We start from the raw sequence: 23,030 nt of genomic DNA, 5'->3' as shown, positions 1-23,030 counted from the left end.
CAAATTTTGATAATGTGCCTCCAAACTACTAAAACATTGTCAATGTCACCCCAAAGCTAGCAAAAAGATAAAAATGTGCTTATAAATTTCTCAATAAGACAAAAATACCCCTATAAATTCAAGAAAAAAAATAAAAAATGAATTTTTAATTTTTTTTTTAAATAAAAAATTTTAATTGAAAAAAAAAACAAATTTTTTTAAACAAAAATTTTTTATTTAAAAAAAAAAAAGTTTTTTTTAGAAGTTTTAGTATTTTTTGTTTTTATTTTACTAATTAAGGATTGTTTCATCATTGTCCTTGAGGGGAATATTAACAATATTTTGATAATTTTGAAAAATATTGTCTTTGATGAGACTTGGTTTTCTTTTTATTTCCACTCAACCCTTCTGGCCCACTCCCGCATTTTTTTCAACATTTCCCATTCAACTAATAGTGATGTCCCGGCCCACTCGCGCAAGTTCCATTTTCCAACTAAATATCTCTACATTATCTTTAACACGGCACTCCTTGAACCATTCACACCAATTTCAGTGGCGTGGCTTAAACGTCAAGCAAAGTAGAAATGGGATTTACTTGGAAGACCCAACTGGAATTTCTGAAAATGCATGTCTGATTGAATTCAGTCTTCAAATAATACGAAATTCCACTTCACAAAGAACGAACCAATTTTAGAAAGTGTTTACTTTTTTTTGTTAGAAGATTTATAAGATACCCAGTTCACAGTCCATATTAAACACCTTTGGATCCGACACGGCCACAGGCTTTAACCGTGTTGATCTCACGTACAGCTTCTTATTTTCCAAGAAAGTGAGAAATTATAATAATAAAATGCACTCAATTGAAAGAACAATAATTTCTTTCTTGCCAAGAAAAAAAAAAAAAAAAAGGAAGAATTACATTTGACACGCATAGCATAGGTGTCGGTGAATAAATTTTACAAAAAATTTAATTTGGATAATGAAAAAACATAAAGATACCTAAGTTCACCGTCCTTATAAATAGAAACCCATCGATAATGTTTCCCGGTGATGAAATTGCCCTTAATAAAATAAAACCATTTTTTTTTTAAGAAAAAAAAAAAGGGGTAGCCAAATTTTAAAATATGAAAGAAAAAACAATAAAAAGAATTTGTTTTTTTTTTTAATTTTTTTTTTTTAATTTTGAATTTATAAGAATATTTTTATCTTATTAAAAAATTTCTAGAGTTTTTTTTTTTTTTTTTTTGGTATTTTAGAGAAGATATTATTTGAATTAAAAGTTTAAAAGAGACATTGTTAATTCCGTAATAACTTAATTATAATATATCAAAATTTCTTTGTTAATGAAATACTTTGTTTTTTTTTTTTTTTTTAATGAAATACTTTCTTATTCATGCATATAAGACCACACGGCTATGAGCCACCCATTACTGATCATGACCTTTGGAAATTGATTCGGCGAGACGATAAGAAGATTTAAGAAGTGAAATATGAGCCACACATGCATGGCCACATCATATCTAGTGGACTCCCTTTAAAGTTTAAACGTCAAGTCCATAATGCACCTCTGAATCATCAATAATATATCCCATACACCTCTGCATCATCAATAATTCCCTCAAGATCGGTTTACTTGACTCACCACCCACAACCCACAAATGGCTGAAATAGTTCTCTACGACACTGCTGGGAGCATCATTAGGAGTTTGAGCTCTCTTTCTCTCCAAGAGATTGGAGTGTTATGGGGTTTCAAAAATGAGCTTCGAAAGCTCGGGGACACCGTTTCCACCATCCAAGCTGTGCTTTTGGACTCGGAGGAGAAGCAGGCCCTTAACCATGCGATCAAAGATTGGCTTCGGAAGCTCAAGGATGCCATGTACGACGCCGACGACTTGCTGGATGACTACTCCACTCAACTTCTACGCCGACAACTGATGACACGGGATAAGAAGATGGCAAAACAGGTAAATTCTTCATTAATGTGCACATGATGTTTTCTGTCACTAAAGCATTCTCAGACCTGCATATAAATATTTATCACAACACAAGCCAAAGCAAATATATATCATTTTACGTAGTTTAAAATTTTTCAACAACAACAACAATTTGTTCATTATAATGTTAAACCCAACTATTGAACTGTATGAAAATTCTAATCTCAAGATAATTTCATCATAAACCCAATTATTGCTTATATATATATAAGCAATAATCACTTAAATTGACATGCATTTAGAAGTGGCATGGCAGAGAGTACAAGTTATCTCGATAGTCAATATCGTACTAAAAGTTAGGCGACAACTATTAAAACCTAAACAGTAAGGTTTAGCTAAATTATCCCTATACCACGTAAATCGTGATTAAAATTCGTTCCTAAGTTACTTGACCTTTCAAACCTTCCCTCTATTATTAGAGATGTTTTATTCTTAGAAATAAGTTAAAAACTTAACCCTAAAGTTTCTTTTCTTTTCTCTTTATTAAAAAATATTTGTAATGTATATTTCTTTTTTGTACCTTGGTCCGAACATAAAGTTTTCTTTTTCCTTAAAATGTATCATATTCTAGGAGCTCATTCTATTAATATTTTCATAACTTTTGAATAAATAAACGAAAGTAGGGTTAATCTTGAAATTTCACTAAAAAAGTGGTTTAGTTTTCTTCCAAAATTCTCAAAATTGTTTTTATGGGGGCTTGGGTAAGAAATGGCCCATTTGAACCTCCTCCTAACTAGGTAAACCAGATATGGCCCACAACTCACTAAATGGACCTAAATTAGAGCACTACACTCTGGTCACTTGGCCCATTGGCCCACAACACATATATCTAAGGCTTTTAACTTGACGAAATTTGGATCAAATACCCACCTAAACATGCCATGGACTGAAAGTTTAATTTCCAGATTTAACCCAAAGCTCTTCTTGATGCCATATATGTGAAATTACTTATTTTCTTGATATAGTCTTAACACCGCTTGAGGGTTATGTTTAGAAGGTTTTTACCACTCAAATGAGCCATTGAAAAGAGGTTTTTGGCTATAAAAGTTTCTGGTTTTTGGCTTTTGGTATTAGATCCTATGTCTATTTCATGAATGAACATCATTATAAACGTCATTTTTAAAGGACAATATTTTCTTCCAAAAAGATCAACACATCTTGTACACATAGACTTAAATTGCTTTCTGGTTATAACCTATCATCTTACAAAATTATGAATGAAACATTAAATTATGCCCATCATTAGGGATAAGACTATGCCATGGATTAGTCCATTAGGTTAAGAAATTAATTATCTCTTATAATCTCTTTTAGGGTCTTTGATCCAATTTTTATTAAGTTCACTAGGGCCAATAACATTGGTTCATATATCTAAAGCCCAAGACATTGGGCTAAAACTCATACTAACTTATATCAAATATGGGACGTTACAGTAACAATATTTTCATGTATCGTTTTGACATATATAGATGCTTTTATATTCCATTGTTTTGTCTGTTTTCTTTATCCTTACAACTGCTATAAATAGAGTCTTACAAAAAAACAGTCTCATTTGTAAGAGTACTAACCATATGCAAAAAATGTACGGTTAATTAAGTTGCGACATCTTTCCAAGGAGCAAATGGCGTCTAGAAAAAGTCACATAAATTATCGGCCCCCATTATAAACCCAACTATTCAATGGTAAGGGAATTCTAAAACTGTCACCGTGAACGGATTGGAATGGATAGTTGTAAATAAAACCACCAAAAAAAAAAAAAAAAAAAAAAACTCTAACTTAAACTTACAACAATTACAAACATGACCTTCATATTTTCCTTAATTACACATTTAGCCCAAAAAATGTTTAACTTTTCGCAATGGACCATACTAAATATTTGGGAGTATTACAGGTACGCATCTTCTTTTCCAAATCGAACCAGCTTGTAGATGGCTTTCAAATGGGTCATAGGATCAAGGCAGTTAGGGCAAGACTGGATGAAATTGCAACTGATAGGATCAAATTTGGCTTCAATGAGCACACCACAGCGACACAGTTTGAGCATATGAAAAGACAAGATACACACTCATTTGTACATGGGGAAGATGTCATTGGGAGAGAGGATGATAAGGAGTCTATTAAAAAGCTGTTATTCGATCCCAATATGAATGAGAAGAATGTTTCCATAATTCCCATAGTTGGGATTGGTGGACAAGGAAAGACCACGCTTGTGCAGTATGTGTACAACGACGAGGAGGTTCGAAGACATTTTGACCTGAGGATGTGGGCATGTGTCTCTGATCCTTTTGACGTGAAAACTATCATTGTAAAGCTTATAGAATCTGCGACTAAGGAGAGACCAAAAAGCCTTCAGATGGATCCATTGCAAAGTGAGCTTCGAGCAAAAATTGATGGGAAGCGATATTTACTAGTTTTAGACGATGTGTGGAATGAGAATCGTGGTACATGGTCCAACTTGGAAAAGTTGTTAGTGGGTGGCCTAAGAGGAAGCAAAGTTTTGATTACTACACGTAGCGAAAAGATTGCAGAGATTACAGGTACAGTTTCACCATATCCTTTGAGAGGTTTATCTGAAAGCAGTTCTTGGAATTTATTTAAGAAAATGGCATTTAAAAGCGGGGAAGAGCCAAATAATCCAAAGCTAGTAGAAATTGGAAGGGAGATCATCCAAAAGTGTGCACAAGTTCCTCTTGCTATAAGGAGCATTGGGAGTCTATTATATTTCAAAAATTCAGAAGATGATTGGTTGTACTTTAAAAACCATGATCTTTACAAAATAACTCAACAACAAAATGATATTTTTCCAATACTTAAGTTCAGTTATGATCATCTCCCATCACACTTAAAGCAATGTTTTGCCTTTTGTTCGTTGTTTCCAAAAGATTATGAAATTGAAATGAAGGTGTTGATTCAGTTATGGATAGCTCAAGGCTTTCTTCATTCATCATATGGAAATAGACATCTTGAAGATATTGGTCGTGAATATTTTATGGATTTGCTTTGGAGGTCGTTTTTCCAAGACGTACAAAGAGATATAGTTGGTGAAATAGGAAAGTGCAAAATGCATGACCTTATTCACGATCTTGCACAGTCAGTAGCAGGTGAGGAGTGCACAATTTTATATCCAGATAGAGAAAAAGTAGTTGGAAGAACTCGTCATGTGGCATTTCATTCTTCAGATTCATTACCAGATATTCCTGCTCTTTTGCCCAAGCCTAACAAAATGAGGACACTTCTTCTACGCATTCCAATACTTCCAGGATTTGATGATGTGCTTAACTTGAACAATTCAATACTTGAGTTGAATAAGCCATTCTCTAATACACTTATTTCAAGTTTTAAATGCTTGCGTGCTTTGAATTTGAGTCAGTCGAATATTCAAAAAGTGCCGAATTCCATTGGAAATTTAGAGCATTTAAGATTTCTAGATCTGTCTACTCCCTGCTTCTATAACTAAATTGCAGAATTTGCAAACACTTAGACTTGAGTTTTGTCGTGGGCTTAAAGAATTGCCAGAAGAGACTAGAAACTTAATCAGCCTTAGGCATCTTGGGCTAGAAGGGTGTGATAGCTTGACTCATATGCCTCATGGACTGGGAAAATTGATTGCTCTCCAAACATTGTCGCTATACATTTTAGGGAAGAAAAAAAGTTTTCTTTCCAAGCCAAAGGGTGGGCTAGGGGAGCTGGATGGTTTAGATGAGTTGAGAGGAGACTTATGGATCAAGGGTTTAGAGCACTCGAGATATTCTCCATCAAAAGCAAAGGCTGCAAAATTGGAGAGGAAGCGACATCTTCAATGGCTGATTTTAGAGTGGGACCCAGAACCTAGTGATGAAAGTGATAAGGCAATTGCAAATGATGAACAACTATTGCAAAACCTTCGGCCGCACCTAAATTTGAAATTATTATCTATAGCTGGGTATGCAGGTGTGAGGTTATCTAGTTGGGTGTCCTCGCTCTCAAATTTGACTTCTATTATAATATCGGATTGTAAATGGCTTCAACATATCCCACCATTGGACGGATTCCCTTTTCTCAATCGTCTTTTTCTTATTAACTTAAGTGAGCTAGAGTACATAAGCAATGATGGTAGTGACGTGTCCTCTTCTCCCTTCAAAATTCTCAGACTTGCTGATTTGCCAAAGTTGAGGGGATGGCGAAAGACGAGGGAAACAGATCATCTTCCATTATTCCCTTCATTTCCTTCCCTTTCTTTTTTATGTATAAAGAATTGCCCTATGATGTCTCTGACAACACCCTCCTCTCCCTCTCCCCTTTCCGATCTCCCCAAATTGAAGTATCTTTATCTTGTGGAATTAGAGCAACTTGAATATCTACCACTAGAGTGGCTGCAGAACCTCAGTTCTCTTGAGACCCTGGGGATTTTGGATTGTTGTAAAATGAGAATATCAATTTCTCCACTCTTTCAACATCTCACCTCACTTGAAAATCTGACTATTCTTCACTGCAAAGAACTTACCAGCAATGAGAATGAAGATGGCGCACATGGCCTTGGACCTACAAGATTTGGTCATCTATCTATCATTGGCGTTCCAAATTTGGTTTCTCTCCCAAGAGAGCTTAGATATGTTACCACTCTGCAAGGGCTTCAAATTATGGTTTGCCCTAGTTTGGTGTCTTTACCGGAGTGGATAGGCGATCTTACTTCACTTCAGGAACTTGAAGTCGTAAATTGTCCGAAGTTAATAACACTGCCCGAAGGTATGCGCCGCCTCACCTCTTTACGTCGTTTGACAATTGCGGAGTGTCCTTGCTTGGAGGAAAGATGTGAACAAGGAACGGGAGAGGATTGGCCAAAGATTGCTCACGTCCCAAACTTTCGTAAAGGTGGTGATGGCAATCTCAAAGAATGGATAGCAAGACGAATTCGCCAATATCTTGAGGTTTTTAAGTCACCAATTAGACAATAATTTTTCTTCTTCTTGTTGTTCCTCTTTATTTTACTCTGTCAGGCTTTTGATATATATCTTATTTGATTTCATATGCAGGAAGCATTTAGTTTCACATATGGACGCTTCTTGAGACAATCAGATAGCTCGAACATTTACAGTATTTTTTCCTATCTTTCACTTCAATAGCATTTCCAGTATTGTTTTCTTCTTTTAGTTTTTCAACATTTCTTTCATTTCCATTTGAAATTTAAATTCTACAAACGGTATCATCACGTATTAGGTAAAAGACTTATAATTAATAGATGAGGGAAGTCAATCCATTGGCGCAGCCACGTTGGTCTTTGGGGGTGCCGTGGATTTAATTTTTTTTTTTTTTTTTCTACCCACGTAACCCACGGCACCCCAACGGCACACTGCACTGTGTAGTAGTAATCCCAGTGGGTGTTTCATGTTTGATTGTTCATTTGTTTGAACTTTGAAGGCTTAGTCTTGAGAGGGGAAGAAAAGATGTGAGTCTGGTGAGGAGTGAGGAGGTGAGTTGGTGAGGAGTGAGCAATGAGGACTCTTGTCTCGTGAAAGGTGAAAAATTGGAAATAGAAGATAAGAAATGAGTATTTAAAAGATAAGAATGAAATTTTTTAAGAAAAAAAAAAAAAAAACCGTGCAAGGAGTAAGCTGTGACTTGCGCGATTTTTTTTTTTTTTTTTTCTTTGAGCAGTTGGCTTGCGCGTGAGTTGAAGACTGAAGTTGAAGGAAGGAAAATAATAATAATAATAAAAGAAATAGTTGTAGATAGTAGAATGGTGAGTTTTAAGGTAGAAAGAATATATATTAAAGAGAAAAGAAAGGCATTAGATTCTAGAAGGTGAGGAGAACTAAGACAAAAAGATGAAGATAGGCGGTTAGAATTTAGATTGTAGAAGGGTGAGTTAGTGGAATTTGAAGGAAGAAAAAAAATACATGAACAGAGTAAATGTAAGCATTAAAATCTAGAAGGTAGAAGGTGTGAAGTGGAATTTTAAGGAAGAAAAAAAAAAATAAATAGAGTAAGTGTGAGGAGGTGAAATTTTTTTTTTTTTTTTTTTTAAAAAAAAAAAAAATTATGGTGAGAAAGTTTAGAATACAATTTAAACTAAAATAGAAGTACTAAAATTAATTAGTGTGGGAGGAAGTTTAGAAGACAATTTAAAAGATAATTTTTTTTTTTTTTTTTTGCGTGTTCAATCATTTCTTTTTCTAATTCATTATTTGTTTTGATTGGTTTACAGCATTTGGCTAGACCTTATTGTGTTTGGTTTGTTTTCAAGAAATCCCTTAAGATACCACTGATTCACTGAAAAGTACTAATTTTTCTTAGACACGATTAATTGTCCTCAAGTTTATTTCGTAAGTGGTAAGTAGTTTGTATTATTATGTGTTTGTGATAGTTAGATAATATCTTGAATGGTTACTTTGTTTGTTGAAGTTCTTGTTTAGCTTTTTGTTGTTGTTGCTCATGTCTATAGCAAACTAAACACTTTTGTATTGGAAATGGAAGTTTTTTTTTTTCATATAGTGCTGACATGTTACATTTTTAATATATTAATTTAAGCACGAATTTTTATAGATATTTTGTTGTAATGCATATATTGTGTGAATTACCAAATTTTTTAGGGTGGAGAAAATTTTTAGGACACAAAAAAAATTTTAGCGGCACTCCTAATATAAATTCTCTGGCTCCGCCACTGAGTCAATCCCATCCCAAATTTTCACAAAAATTTAATACATATTTGCATTACTGTGTTACGATTTTCTCAATGTCAAATGTAGATTCTGTTGAACGAACAGATAAAAGTTACATTTTTATTATTTTCATTGAAAATTTTTGGGTTATAGTTGAATTTATTATTTTGTTTTTTGATCGAAAGCAGCAATTCATGAAATGGGTTGTGGGAATCATGTGGATATTTCTACAATCTGTTGGGATAAGACAAATTCATTTCTTCAAAGAGACTTGGTGTAATTGAGTTTCTCTCTTTTATCTAATGGTGGAATCGTACTAGTGATACGTATACCAATGTTAAAATGTCAAATGCTATTCCTTCTTCCTTATTTCACTCGCAGAAACAATTGAAGCAATTGAAGCATTTTTGATTTATGATTTTAGAGAATTTCTGATTTATCGGATTTCATATGCAGATAGAATTGAAGCATTGGCATACATGGATTTAAGATTTGGAGCCAACTCGAAACTTTTTCACTCTGCAGCTAAGCATTAAGTTGAGAAGTCGGGAATTTGAGATGGAAAAATTAAGAAAAATCTGTATGATTCCTGGAATATCATCTTAAGGCTTGGTCTTTTAATTATCTTCTCAAAGATCATAAGGTGCTGAAAGCTGAAGCAGTAGATATTAGCCTTGGAGTGGATCAGGAGGCGTTTGTGAAAAGGGTGCTCCATGTCAATTGCCGAAAAGGAGACAATTCCTCTTCTACGTGTTGGCCTGTAACTTTTATATGTCTTTGCCCTTGGTCCCATGTTCCATTTCCTCTTGCCTTGGAATTGTGTCCTTTTCACTTAACTCACTCCTTCCTTGATTGAAAAAATATCATTTCACAACAGAGGCCAAGAAGGGAGCTTTAAAATGAAGGTCTTCTTTTTTGCCCTTTTGAAGGAAACCCTGGGAAAGAGGTGGGGAGCTGGGAGTTGGGCTCAAGAGTTGTTTGGGTATTTTCCCAGATTTCTATATGATTTTTAAAATGTGTTTGATGGCTTTGTTTGGATTAGAAGCACGATCTTGATATTTAAATTTGGACATGCACAACTAGTGTTTGAATATTAGGAGTTATGATCCATTTTGTTAATGTAGAATACTTGGGTATCTTATGATTATGGGGTAGATTTAAGATTGGGCAAAATGCAGTTTACCCCCCTGAAGTTTCAAGGGTCTTTCAATTTTAACCCTAAAGTTCAAAAATTGACAATCTACCCCCCTGAAGTTTAAAAAATTAGCAATTTAAACCTTCCGTTATTAATTTCCGTTAAATTTGACGGAAATTTTTTAAAAAAAGTCTGAGGGTAATGATGTAATTCCATAGATTTCCGTCAATTTAGATGGAAAAATTAAACGGAGGGTTTAAATTGCCAATTTTTGAAACTTCAAGGGGGTAGATTGCCAATTTTTTAACTTTGGGGTTAAAATTAAAAAACTCCTAAAATTTCAGGGGGTAAACTGCATTTTCCCCTCTAAGATTTATTCTTATACTCTGAATGCATGATACTTTATGTCCCTTGATGAGATAATATGTATTGGAAATCCATTTATATTTTTATGCCTTCCTCTGTTATTTGATGAACAAGAAAAATGGGAACAACTTTGTGATTTTGAATGGAGTATGTGATAGTTACATAATTTTGATAAAAACTGACATAAATTGTAGGTCTGTCAGCTTGAGCATTAACTGTTTGATCATGTTTTCCCATCTTCTTCAGAGGATGTTTCAAGTTTGGCTCCATTGATTAGTCCTCTGTTTATTGATCAAATATTCTCCTCTTTTTCCATGTGGTGCCATGGTTGAGGCTTATTCAATAGAAAGTATAATTTGTAATACAGTGGGGATCAATCAGAGTTTTCATGGCTTTGATCTAGTTAGCTTAACCAACTTCGATTTCATGTGCTTTTTAGTAACTTTACAAAGTTGAACTGAAGTTTGTGACTTTGTTCTGCAGCTTGATGTGATATTGCAACTCAGATACAAGTGAAGGAAGATGAATCTAAGAGGAGGTTTGCTACTTATGATTAAGTTGTCCTTTAGCTTATAATTTGTTCTTCATTTTTATGTTTCTCTTGTGGACCAAAGAGGAGGTCATACTTTGAATGAAGTTTGATAATTGTTTGCAAAGAATGGGTGCATTGATCCATCGTCTTATTATGCATTTTTCTCTCCAATTTACAGCTTACTTTATATAGAGACAGCTGATAGACCTGGATTACTGGTAGAAATCATCAATATTATTGCTGATTTCAACATTGATGTGGAATCAGCAGAGAGTGACGCAGAAGTATGCTCTCTCTCTCTCTCTCTCGCTCTCTCTATGTGTTTAAAAATCCTCTATTTAAATGCCAATGATCGGTATTGGATAAAAGACTTATGCTAGACCAGGGAAGTCAAACCCATCCCAAATTTTCATAGAAACTCAATAAATTTTTTGCATAACTCTTAGTATTCTCATAATCAATTGCATATTTAGAGAGATTCTTTTTATTATTATTGTTACTGGAGTCATTGTTGATGGATTGATTTTACCTTTTTACTATTTTCATTGGAAAATTGAGTTATTGTTGAGTTTATTATTTGGTTTTTTGATGGTCAGCAAAGACTTGCATAAAAAATCATCAATTGATGAAGTGGATGTGAGAATCATTGGGGGATTTCTACAATATTCTGGGATATGTCAGCCTCACTTGTACTCAAAACAATGGAAACTATACAGAGCACTTTCACGATGAGGAAGATCGGGTGAGTAAATGGTGCAAGCATGCTGAGCCTGTGAAAGTGGACATTCAATTAACCATATTATTTTGAATTTTTAAATACTATTCTGCCTACAATTTGTTGAGCAACTTTTATCAGCATTTAGAACTTAAAAGACATGATAAAAAATCCTAGCCGTCATTAAATGCTACCTAACAAGAATTTTGCATTTTCAGGTTTCTTTCACTTGCTTGAAAGCATTTTAATCCCAAAAGGCAGTGAGAATGCTTGCTTGTCTTCAAGTGAAATCGGCTGTTGTGCTGACTGGAATTGAAGATCATGTTAGCCAACCACTCTGTTTATGTGTCTCTTGTTAGTGCAATGCTCATATTGATCTCAATTTCAATATGATCAATATGATATTGTGAAGCAGTATACTACATTTTTTTTTTTTTTTTTTTTTACTGTGAGTCCATTTTGTGGTAGGTGACCTGGACAATAGGCAAGTTTACCCCATGTGATCAATACGATATTGGTTCTCTCCTTTGCCTGTTGCCTAGAACCGGCTAAGCTATTGATTCTTGTTACTGACTTGTTTATTGCATGTACATTCATACATCTCTTACTTACAGGCTTGTTAAACTTCGATGCTTTTATATGCACTTGCATGGATAGTTACACTTTTATTTTTTGTAACAATGGTACAGAGTTAGGTGCACATTTTGTGTTCAATCGATGTATGATTAGTTAGATATAGTACTCAATGCGTGTACACAGGAGTTTTAAGGTCCATAATAACTGATGGAAACAGAGTGCTATATATGGCTGCCATTCTTCTCGTCTTTTCTTTCTAATTTCTATAATCTAAATTTAGTGATTATTTTTACTGTGGTTTTATTTGGAAAAGTGAATTCCTACCTTCTTCTCCTTTTATCAATTTTCTCCCTAAACCTTGGTTCTTTGGCAGAACAAAGATGTAACTGATGCAATTCAGAAGGTTGCTGCAAATCAGTAATTTCCTCCCATTCCATTAACAGCTAGGTGTGTTGTGCCTTCACCGCATTTTTTAAAACATTGTCTTTTGGTGAATGTGTTCTTCATGAGAAGCCGGCCGGTAGGAAACTTGTATCTTGGTTAAAAGCAGAACCCTGGTCAGATTCACACACACGCACACAGTTGATATGTTAGTTTTGCTCATTTTGCAACAATGGGTTGTTGGTTTTGCAGGAGATTATGTTATAGAAAATGAATTTATATCAAAAGAAATTGATGAACAAAGGGAATGGTTTTTTAGGATATTTTCGAAATTAAAAAGAAATAAAATTAGAAATGAGTATTATAAAATATATGAATGAAATTAATGAGAATGTTAAATTTTTTTGAATGGTTAGCGAAAGTTAAAATTGCTAATAGAATAAAATTAGACAAATTGAAGTCTGATAAGAAAAAAATAATTGGTAGAACAAAAAGTAATTAAAGTAGAATCAAATTTGCTAGAAATTGTCAAAGCTAAGAAAAATTTAATTATCCGCAGTCCTTTTTATTCATTCCCATCTTTAAGAATTATCAATAAAAAGAAGCAAATTTAATAAATTTGGGTGTTGTTTCTACCCCACAATTATTTCACCTACTCAAGAATTATGTTCACTGATTTCAGAAATTAATTTAGAGAAAATTGAGGAGAATGAGAATTTAGAGAAAATTGAAGAGAGTAAGCAATTAGAGGGAATTAAGTAATTAGGAGACAGGGAAACTAGTTAGCAATTGGAAAAAATTGAAGATCACATAATATTTGAGAAGGATTTGAGATTGGCCACACACAAAGAAGACGTTGTTAGCACTTTAATGAGAAATGATACGGTTTTTTTGGTATTTTTTTGATGTTCTTCTAATCCTACGTGGATATTGCTTTTTAAAATAGCAGGAAAAAAAATTTACTCCATCAGTCCCTCATATATATATATATTTTTAAAAAAATAATATTCACGTAAGATTAAAAGAACACTAAGAGCTTGTTTGAGATTACGTTTGAGAAATATAGCTTTTAAGCCAAAAAACACTTTTTGGCAAAAGCTTCATTTTTAAGATTTTGTCAAAAGTGAGTTTTGGTCATTTTTAGGCTTTTTGAACCCTTAAAAGTGCTTTTAATTGTTTTACCAAACGACTACTTTTTCCTTCAAACGGACTTATTGAGTGTTAACCGCACTTTTAAACCCCTCAAACGCAATCCCAAACAGACCCTAAAAAGAACGGACGGAACCGTAGTATTTCTCGCACATGAATTATAACTAAATATTTTGTATGAAATTTTGACAAATTTTCAACAAGGAAATTTTGAATATTGAAGTTTTAATTTTGATTATGGAAGCTTTAATTATTTGAGAAAATTGAGTTGACTTTCATATATAAATATCAATCTAAATTGTTATATTTGAGATGGTATAAAGATATTTCCTTTCTAAAAAAAGAAATGATAATAGGCACCAATATATATGTTTTAATTATTTAACTTTTACTTAAAAAAATTATAAGTTTAAAGAATAAAAATAGGAGGCAAACACACATGCCACACCTATCAATAATTAAAGCAAACACGTCTTCCTTTAGGCTTCAACGCTCCTACACCTTTGATTGAGATGTGCTACCAATGAGCTCTCTTCAATATTCTCCCAAATTATCAAGCTACCTCTTAAATTATTAAAATTTATTTTCTCATCTATAAAAATATCTTTAGTAAAATAAAAACAAAAATTTTTACAAAAAATAAAAACGAAAAATTATATTAAAAAAAAACAAGGTGGCTAAATTTAAAAATATAAAAGAAAATAACAATTAAAAAAAAATTTAATTTTTTTTTTTTTTGAAATTTATAAGAATATTTTTGTCTTGTTGAAAAATTTGTAGGTTAAGTTTTATATTTTTGCTAGTCTTGAGAAGACATTGATAATTTTTTAGTAGTTTGAAAAAGACATTGTCTAAAGTTTAAAAGAAATACTAGATGACCTAAATTGATATATTTTAGACGGTCACTACAAGAAATTGGATCTTTAGAGCATCTCCAGCAGCATTAGGTATTTTACCTAGTGAAAAAAAAAATACAATTCTTTACTTTACCTATTGTTTTTTCACTATACACTCCAATTGATTCTTTGTTTCATTCACTACTTGTTTTAAAATATTATTTCTCATTCTTTTTTTATTATATTATTGCCAACACTTAATTAAAGGGAAAAACAAACACATATATAGAAATCATTCATAAAAACAAAAATAAATACATATGAGGAACATTCATCTCACATGCAGGTACAAATTCTTAAAATTAATAACATAAATAAATTTTTTCATCCAATTGTAATTGATTTGTTTCTATCCGTGTGTTCTATGCAATAATTTTTTTTTTTTTTTGCATTAAATTTTTTTTCATCCAATTGCAATTGATTTGTTTTCATCTTTGTGTTTCCATGAAATAAATTTTTTCTGCATTCAATTTTTTCATCCAACTGTGTGAAGAAATTTTGTGAGCGAGAGAGATAAATTTTGTTTGAAAAAATTTTGTGTTTGAAAGAGAGACGTAACATATGTGAAGAGGTGTTCAGAATAAATAAAAGATGTTGGGTGAAAAAATATGAAATAAAGAAACAATAAACAAAAGAAAAATAAACAATATTTTATTCATCTAGTGTGCTACAGTGAATAGTTCCAAATTGCTATTCACTATATCAATGTAGCTATTCTAGCTAATGGCAAGCTACTCTGTTGGAGCTAAAAAAAAAAAAAAAAAAGAGCAATAATAACTAAATATAGCTAATATTGGTCTTTTAACTAAGCTGCTGGAGGTGCTCTTAGGGGCGACCTCATTTGGACACTAAAAGTCCCAAAGTGGACAATGTTGATCAACAGCGTCGATTGTTGGATGCTAAAGGGTTAGACACTGATGGTCTGACGTTGATGATCAACTGTTGATCATTAGTGTCGACTCCACTAGGTCGACGCTAAAAGTCTTGTATTTTGTCCGCTATATCAAGCTAGGGCAGAAGCTGGAGTGGACGCTAGTTCTCTACAACTATTAGCGTCCAAATTAAAGTGGACGCTGTTGGTGCTAATAGTTGCACTATTAGCGTCCAAATTAAAGTGGACGCTGATATGCAGATGGTGCACCATCAACGTCCAAACTAAAGTGAACGCTAATGGTGAAGTGGAAGCTGATAGTCTTAAAAAACTAAAAAATAAAGCAACTAGCAGCACCCAAACAAAAGTGGACGCTGATGGTTTTAGTAGACGCTAATGGTCCCAAAAACTCTAAAAAAAAAAATAAAGCAACCATTAGCGTCCAAATGAAGTGGATGCTGATGGTTGCACTATTAAGTGGACGCTAATGGTCCAAAAACTAAAAAAATAAAGCAACCATCAGAGTCCAAATGAAGGTGAACGCTGATGGTTGACAAATGTCTCCACGTACTAGAAAAGAGAGGAGAGGAGGCGGCATCCCCAAACTTATCAGTTTCAGGTGGAGGCCCAATACTTGATTATCTTCAAAGAGGTGAATACTCGCCAAGATGGAGATTGTTGGAACAAGTGGCTCATATTCTACTACTCACTCATTGGATGTAATTAGTTTATGTGGACCTGGGGATAAATAAGTTGTGGGGGGTATTTTGGGGTTTTCTAAAATAATTACAATTAGAATTTTTCTATAAATATGTTATGTTGTAACCCTAAATTATTAAATAGTAAAATATAGCTGCACTCTCTCCTGTGGACGTAGGCACATTGCCGAACCACGTAAATCTGTGTCTTGACTCTCTCTTGATCTCTCATTTTGATTCCATATTATTCATCATTACATATCCCACCATTGGGCCGATTTCCTTTTCTGAATCGTCTTTCTCTTAAAAACTTGAGTGAGCTGGAGTACATAAGTAATGATGGTAGCGACGTGTCCTCTTCTCCCCTCAAAATTCTCACACTTGTTAATTTGCCAAAGTTGAAGGGATGGTGGAGGACGAGGAAAACAGTAATAGTAGAGCATCCTCTTCCATTATTCCCATCATTTCCTTGCCTTTCTCATTTATGCATCGATAATTGCCCTATGACGTAAGAGGTGTGCCTCTTTACGTCGTTTGACAATTGATGAGTGTCCTCGCTTGGAGGAAAGATGTGAACGGAGAATGGGAGAAGATTGGCCAAAGATTGCTCACGTCCCAAATTAACTTTCGAAATGGCGGAGATGGTAATCGTATAGAGTGGAACGCAAGCCAAACTTGCCAAATTTATCAGGTTTTTAAGTCATCAATTAGACAGTAATTTTCTTCTTCATTTTACTCTATGAGGCTTTTGATATATATCATATTTGATTTCATATGCAGGAAAAATTGAAGGTTTTACGTATAGACACTTCTTCAAACCTTGCCGACAATCAGATTTGTACAAAGCTCTAACTTTTACTGTATTGTTTCCTAACTTTCACTTCAATGGCATTTCCAGTATTGTTTTCTTTTCCTTTTTAAAATATTTATTGCGTTTCCATTTGCGTTTCCAGTAGCATCATGTTTTAGGTAAAAGACTTATAATAGATCAGGGAAGTCAATCCCATCCCAAATTTTGATAAAACTTTAATACAAATTTTGCATTACTATGTTAGGATTTTCTCAGTGTCAAACGTAGATTCTATTGAACGAACAGATGAAATTTACATCTGAGATGAAAAACTATAAGCCAAAATCTACTAGAACTTGATTTTTCACTCCAAACTGCATTGAGGATGGATGTGACGCCTCTTCTGCTTTGTTGATCTCTTAAAAGGCATCTCGATATTGTGGTTGGAAAACCACAATAACATTTGGGCATTTATCCAGATTTCTATATTTTTTTTAAAAATGTGTTTGATAGCTTTGTTTGGATTAGAAGCACGATGTTCATTTTATTTTATCTGATTATGCAGGAAGCAACAGGAGCTTTGAATATATTAAAACAGAGCTTTGAATACTAACATAGAGATACTTTCAGATATGCATATCACCCACTAATTTCATTTTTCTGTAAGTTGTCTTGTTTTCCTCATTATATCATCTTCTCCATATATGTAAATTCTGAACTTTTCAATTCAGCAAAAAGAAACCCTATAAAATTGCATGCAATTACTTTTATCTTTATAAATATATAATTGGTATGTATCTTGAACATTATAATTTATGACAGTATATCAACTTCTTTTTTTCTAAAATTTTCCATGATATTAATTAACACTTGACCAAAGAGTCAAAAGACAACGCTTGTACAGTTGTACTTTCAGCATTACTTTGTACCCCTTCAGTTGTTCTGTTAACACATGGCCTTAGTTGTTGCATTTCCTGATTGATGTAACACTTCTCTTCACGTGTACTCTTAAATTTTTCCTTAATAGGTGAGACTCAACACATGGCCTTGCATCACCAATTGGCTTAATAGTGGAGACGAGCAAGAGCAAATTGAACCACTTGATAGTCTATCCTCAAAAATTTGCACAATATTGCTTATTCAACATGTAAAAGGATGCAAAGGTATAATATTAGCTTTCCCTTTTCTTGTGCAGGCTGAGAAGAATGAGCTTCGTGATGAGAAGCAGAGGCTCAAGGCTGGCAAAGAGAATTTGGAGCAGCAAGTGAAAGCAATGAATGCTCAACCAGACTCCCTGCCTCATCCCTCTGCAATGTTGGGTACATTTGCTGCTCAAGCTGATGCCTTTCATTGGTTGTCCCAACATGGCAATTCATGGCACCTGGTGTAGTTGACACATCACAGGATCATGTATTACGCAATTCAGGTATAGTGACTAGAACTTGTTGTGGTATAGTGACTAGAACTTCTTGTATTTTCATGCATTACGCACCTGCTGTAGGTGCCATGCATTTCTCCTGTTAGACAGTATAGTGACTAGAACTTCTTGTGGGTTTCTGCTCATCTTGTGTACAATAAAATCAGCAAATGCTTTGAAATTTAAGTTGTTGAACGGAAGTGGGTACATGTCTTTAACAAATGCTTTTGATCATCATCTCTGAATTAGTGGCAACCTTTGCTGTTGTTTGGGCTTTTTGAGAGTCAGGTAGTCAAATATAGGAGGTAGAGCTAGAGATAAAAGGCAATTTCTTTTCTTCTTCTCTATTATGCTTAAGATTATGATGGCTGCTATAGTATACGCTTTAAGATGCTGAAAAATGCCACTGCTATTCCTTCTTCCTCATTCACTTCTGAGGGTTTTAATATTTGGAAGAGCTTCTGATTTCATGTGCAGAACCAAAAGCACTATTTAAGATTTGGAGCCAAGTTGAAACTTCTTCACTCTGCAAAAATTCATTAAGTTGAGAAGCTGGGAATTAGATATTGTTACTTTCGTCAGTACAATTGTTCATTCCACATTTGATTTCGTCACAAGTAGTGCTTGATTTCTTAGTCCAAACTACTCCAAGAATATGATGTCTCTGCTTTGTTGATCTTTCCAAAGGTATATGGATATTGCGGTTGGAAAACCAAATTTGGCAACTATGGTGCTCTTGGAATAGCATCTTAAGCATTGGGCTTGTAAGATCTTCTGAAAGATCATAAGGATTTGAAAGTTGAAGTGGTAGGATGCTTGACAGGGGGAGGATCTTGAGGTTCTTGGGAAGAGGATCTTGAGGTTTATCATTCTGTATTCATCATCTTCCTTTCAAGTTTTGGTCTATGGTTTCCATTCCTGTCTGCCCCATGCCCCCATGGTTCTACTTCCTCTTGGAACTTGGCTCGAGATTGTGCTTTTTCTACTCAACTTGCTCCCTGATTGAAAATGTCTTCATTTGGCAACAGAGGCCCAGAGAGCTCTAAAGGGAAGCTATTTTTTCCCCCCTAAAGGAAACCTTGGGGCAGAGCCAGAGCTTGAAAGGGTTGCCCCCCTCAGAAGTCGTTTGGGTAATCAGTCTGATTTCTGTATTTTAAACCCCAATTTTTATATTTTAGTTTAGACATGCACAATTTTAGATATGGAATATGTGTATTTGGCTGGATTTGGTTGCTGAGAAAAGTTTGGAGAAGAAAATAAAAGATTTTATAATGCAAAATGTCTTAAAAAATTATGTGGGTGTACAAATCCAATGACTGATTTTTTTAAAAATTATATAGGATAAGGTCAAAAGAAGAAAAGACAGCAATTCTTAGTATCAAATTCTTCTAACATAACATAACAGGTAGCAGTTCTCAGACACTTACTTTGGCTGCACCTTTGTGATATTGTTAGCACACTGGCTGCTGTTATCAAGTTCAATCTCTCTATTTATAACAATTTTCACTAAGATGAATTATTGACCCAAGATTTTGGAGTTTACGAGGGAATTAATTGAATTAATTGGTGGCTGAAAGAGATGATCATCTGCCATGAACGCCAATGGTAGGGATTGATCCAAGAAGAAAGCATATCTTATTCTAAACCTTGTGAATCGTTCAGTTTATGGTGTGACACTTTCATTAATCTTATTCCAACTATTTAGATTAATATGATTTTGATTGTTATAGATAATATTTTTAATGTCAATATTTATTTGCAGGAAAGCTATGTAACAGATAGTTGGGCTGCACAGTTGTTAATCAATTGGGCTTGATAAATGGTATATAAACCAAAAGTCAGTAGAAGTCCATTATCGAAGAGCTTGTACCTTCTGGAATCTGTAGTTTGTAGTTCTTGATAGCTTGTAGTTGATATTTTAGCCTAGTCTTGTAAAAGGAGTCTGATCAAACTCGAATTGATCCTTATCTGTAATTCGTTCTGTTCAATTCCATTTTCAATCCATTGTTTTTCATATCATTCAATCATGCATCTTTAATCCGTACAAAAATTCCCAAATCAATAACAGGTGTGTTACAAGCTATGGCTGAAATATTGTGTACGCAAAAAAATCAGCCTTTTGAGCTAGTTTGCTCCATTCCTTCCTATGGTAAATTATCCATAGCAGAGTGGTAAAAATTTTCGATGATTTTGGCTATAATACCATATTAAATTATTAGTTGTTCCAAAAACCAAAGCTTTTGAGATAATCGGTGATTTAACATGGTATTAGAGCCAAAGATCCTGAGATCGAACCTTGATTACGTCAATTCACCTCCGTTTAAATTAAATATTTCACATGATGGGCCTTATTTATTTAAGGGGAGTTTGAGCTCATATATTGTGAGGGGGGTGATAAAGTAATAGTTAAGTGATTAAAATTTACCTTTTCCCATCAGCTTAAACTTTTGAGACAAATGGTGATTAACATGGTATCAAAGCCAAATATCCTAGGATCAAACATTGACTCCGTCAATTCACTCCTATTTAAATTAAATATTCTACGTGTACATTGCTTAAAATTGAACACACCCAAGTTTGGTATTAAGCCATACAAGACAAGGAGACAAAGCAACGACTACACTGTAACGGCTAGTAATAGTAAAATAGCGGCTACTAATAGTGAAATAAACGGCTAGTAACAGTTGGCTCAGCAGGAGCACCTTTGCCGCCGCTCACTCGCACCCCAGCAGGTCAAGTTCTCTCTCTCCTGCTCTCTCTCTCTCTAGTTTGGTTAAGAGCAGAGACTATGATTCATTGCTAAAAGACAAGGAGAAGAAAAGAGGGGAGAAAAAAAAAAAAAAAAAAAAAAAACAAGAAAGGAGAAAAATAAATTAATGGCAGTGGGAGACATGCGTGAGTTATGGAAGAAAGGAGAGAAGTGAGTGGTTGTGGGGCTGCTGTGAAGAAAGTGGGAAAAAGAAAAAAATATATATAATAAGAATTAGGTGGTTGGTCGGCAATGATATTTGCCGTTCAGTTATTTTTAACTGTCCTTGATATTTGCAGCGAAAGCTCTTTGCAAGATCTACATTACTGGTTATCGACTGAAATTGATTTAGCCCTAATATATTTGAAGGCTAATGTCCAAAATTACGAATTATTGGCTAAAATTGCCAGAGTCTGAATTAAAGGATTAAAGGTCAAAGTTCAATTATGGGCTATTGGCCAAAATTGCCGGAGTTCGAATTGAATTTTTTGAATGCCAAAATTCAAATACAGGCTATCGACTAAAATCGCCAAAGCCAAGTTAAATTTGAAGGCCACAACTGTCAAACAATTGAATTTTTGAAGGCCAAAGTTCAAATACGAGCTATCAGCTAAAATTGTAGTCCCTAATATTTCTCAGTGTTTCTTCCTCTCTCCCTCCTTACCTTCTCAATAATTAGTAAACTTCCATATTTTGTTCATTTTACTTGTAAGGCAAGTGTGTTTCTTTTATCATGTTTTTTTTTTTTTTTTATGTAATTATTTGAGGTAATTACCTTTTTGCCTATCAACATACAACTATAACGCATTGTCAATTTGCTCATATAAACTGTTAAAATTACTATCCGACTCTATCAGACTACCATTTTCTTCCAAAAACCCCCCTTCCTTTCAGCCAACCACGTTAAAAAACTTGAAATGACTCAAGTACCCTAACTTTATATACAAAAATTACATATAATACCCTTAAAATTAATCTTCTTCAAAAAAAAAAAAAATTATATTTTTCGTTTTAATTTTTTATTTGGGAGTATTTATGTCTTTTAATGAGATTTAATGTCTAAAAGAGAATATTCCATCCAATTTAACAAGGTTGACCGATAGAATGAGGGTTTTTGGAAGAAAATAGTAGTCTGATGGGGTCGAATAGTAATTTTAAATTTTTAATAGTTCATGGGGGCAAAATTGACAATGCATTATAAGTGATAAGAGGAAAAGTAATTACTCCTAATTGTATTCAACTGCTTCAGTGTTTGTATCTTAGGGTCCGAGAGGTAAATAGGTGCAACATCTACGTATAGACAGTATAGTGAATTAGTGAAGACTAGAACTTGTTCTAGATTTCTGCTCATCTTGTGTACAATTAAATAAGCATTTATGATGGCTGCTATAGTATATGCTTTATTACTTCGAAAAATGCTACATTGTTTCAGCAAATAGGAATTCCAGGTACATTGATTCAGTAACAATCCACCTCGAAAACTTGCTTGGATGACAGACGTGGCCAATTTCATAATGGCATAATCTCAACAGACTCGATTATTGCAGTGCATATGGGTGGCTCGGGAGAGGATTGTGTTGTGAATATTTTGAATATTTTTCTCTTCATTTTTTGGGTTAATCTTGAACTTTTGGGTATTAATTTTTGGATATTATTTCTTTTTGCTTTTGGTTGATTTTTGGTGGGTGACCGAATGGGCAGTGCTTTGTTTTAATTGGGTTGTCTTGGAGTTTTATATATTTATATAATTAAAGAAATTCGTCCATCTTAACTTTTAAAAAAAAAAATAATAATAATAATAATAATAAAATTAAATTAAAATTAAAAATTAAAAAAATTAAATTAAAAATTGGTTTGCTTTTTGTTAATTGGTTTCAAATTCGCAAGTGTCCAAAAAGCTCCAACTTCCGAGAGCCAACTTTTAAATGTGCAAATAATTTTTCGTATTTAAATTTCAATACAGCCGTTTGATGGGCACAATATATATAGTGTATATTTTATACGCTTAATTCATATTTTATTAGAATTATTTTATATTTTATTTAGTATTATTATGTTGATTTTTATATTTTGTAGATATTTCAGGAGTTTGGCTACAACTCTGCAATTTCTGTTTAACATTTGCTATGAGAGCAAGCCAAGCT

General features: G+C 33.6%; 1 protein-coding gene and 1 long non-coding RNA gene across 9 annotated transcripts; both read left to right on the top strand.

The window, feature by feature from the left end:
• Positions 1–1,570: 1,570 nt before the first annotated feature.
• Positions 1,571–23,030, top strand: LOC132182325 (disease resistance protein RGA2-like). Of its 8 annotated transcripts, none has more exons than XM_088516184.1 (8): positions 5,422–6,880; positions 6,986–7,046; positions 9,068–9,371; positions 9,541–9,593; positions 10,596–10,650; positions 10,823–10,928; positions 11,241–11,386; positions 11,578–12,309. In XM_088516184.1, exons 1-3 carry the CDS (start codon positions 5,555–5,557, stop codon positions 9,145–9,147), a joined length of 1,467 nt encoding a protein of 488 aa, XP_088372310.1. In that variant the 5' UTR covers positions 5,422–5,554; the 3' UTR covers positions 9,148–9,371; positions 9,541–9,593; positions 10,596–10,650; positions 10,823–10,928; positions 11,241–11,386; positions 11,578–12,309. The 8 variants fall into 8 exon arrangements, with proteins under 8 accessions (XP_088372312.1, XP_088372313.1, XP_088372310.1 ...); XM_088516181.1 differs by adding an exon at positions 10,307–10,514 and having other exon boundaries at positions 9,068–9,593; positions 11,578–12,307; XM_088516186.1 differs by lacking the exon at positions 5,422–6,880 and adding an exon at positions 1,571–1,943 and having other exon boundaries at positions 9,068–9,593; positions 11,578–12,300.
• Positions 16,286–19,384, top strand: LOC132182328 (uncharacterized). Its single transcript, XR_009440299.2, has 5 exons — positions 16,286–16,621; positions 16,711–16,768; positions 17,286–17,382; positions 17,916–18,146; positions 18,615–19,384. It is a non-coding gene; the product is annotated as an uncharacterized LOC132182328 (long non-coding RNA).

Source organism: Corylus avellana, chromosome 5 (genome assembly GCF_965113065.1).
Source record: "Corylus avellana chromosome 5, dhCorAvel1.hap1.2, whole genome shotgun sequence".
Lineage (NCBI taxonomy): Eukaryota > Viridiplantae > Streptophyta > Magnoliopsida > Fagales > Betulaceae > Corylus > Corylus avellana.
Note: the sequence above shows the minus strand (reverse complement) of the source record. Positions and strands in the feature narration are given on the sequence as shown.

Coding starts and splice junctions, on each gene's coding strand:
- LOC132182325 (XM_088516184.1), top strand. CDS start 5,555: ATGCCTCATGGACTGGGAAAATTGATTGCTCTCCAAACATTGTCGCTA. Junction 6,881..6,985: donor GAATTCGCCAATATCTTGAG/GTTTTTAAGTCA, acceptor TTTCATATGCAG/GAAGCATTTAGTTTCACATA. Junction 7,047..9,067: donor AGATAGCTCGAACATTTACA/GTATTTTTTCCT, acceptor TTTCATATGCAG/ATAGAATTGAAGCATTGGCA.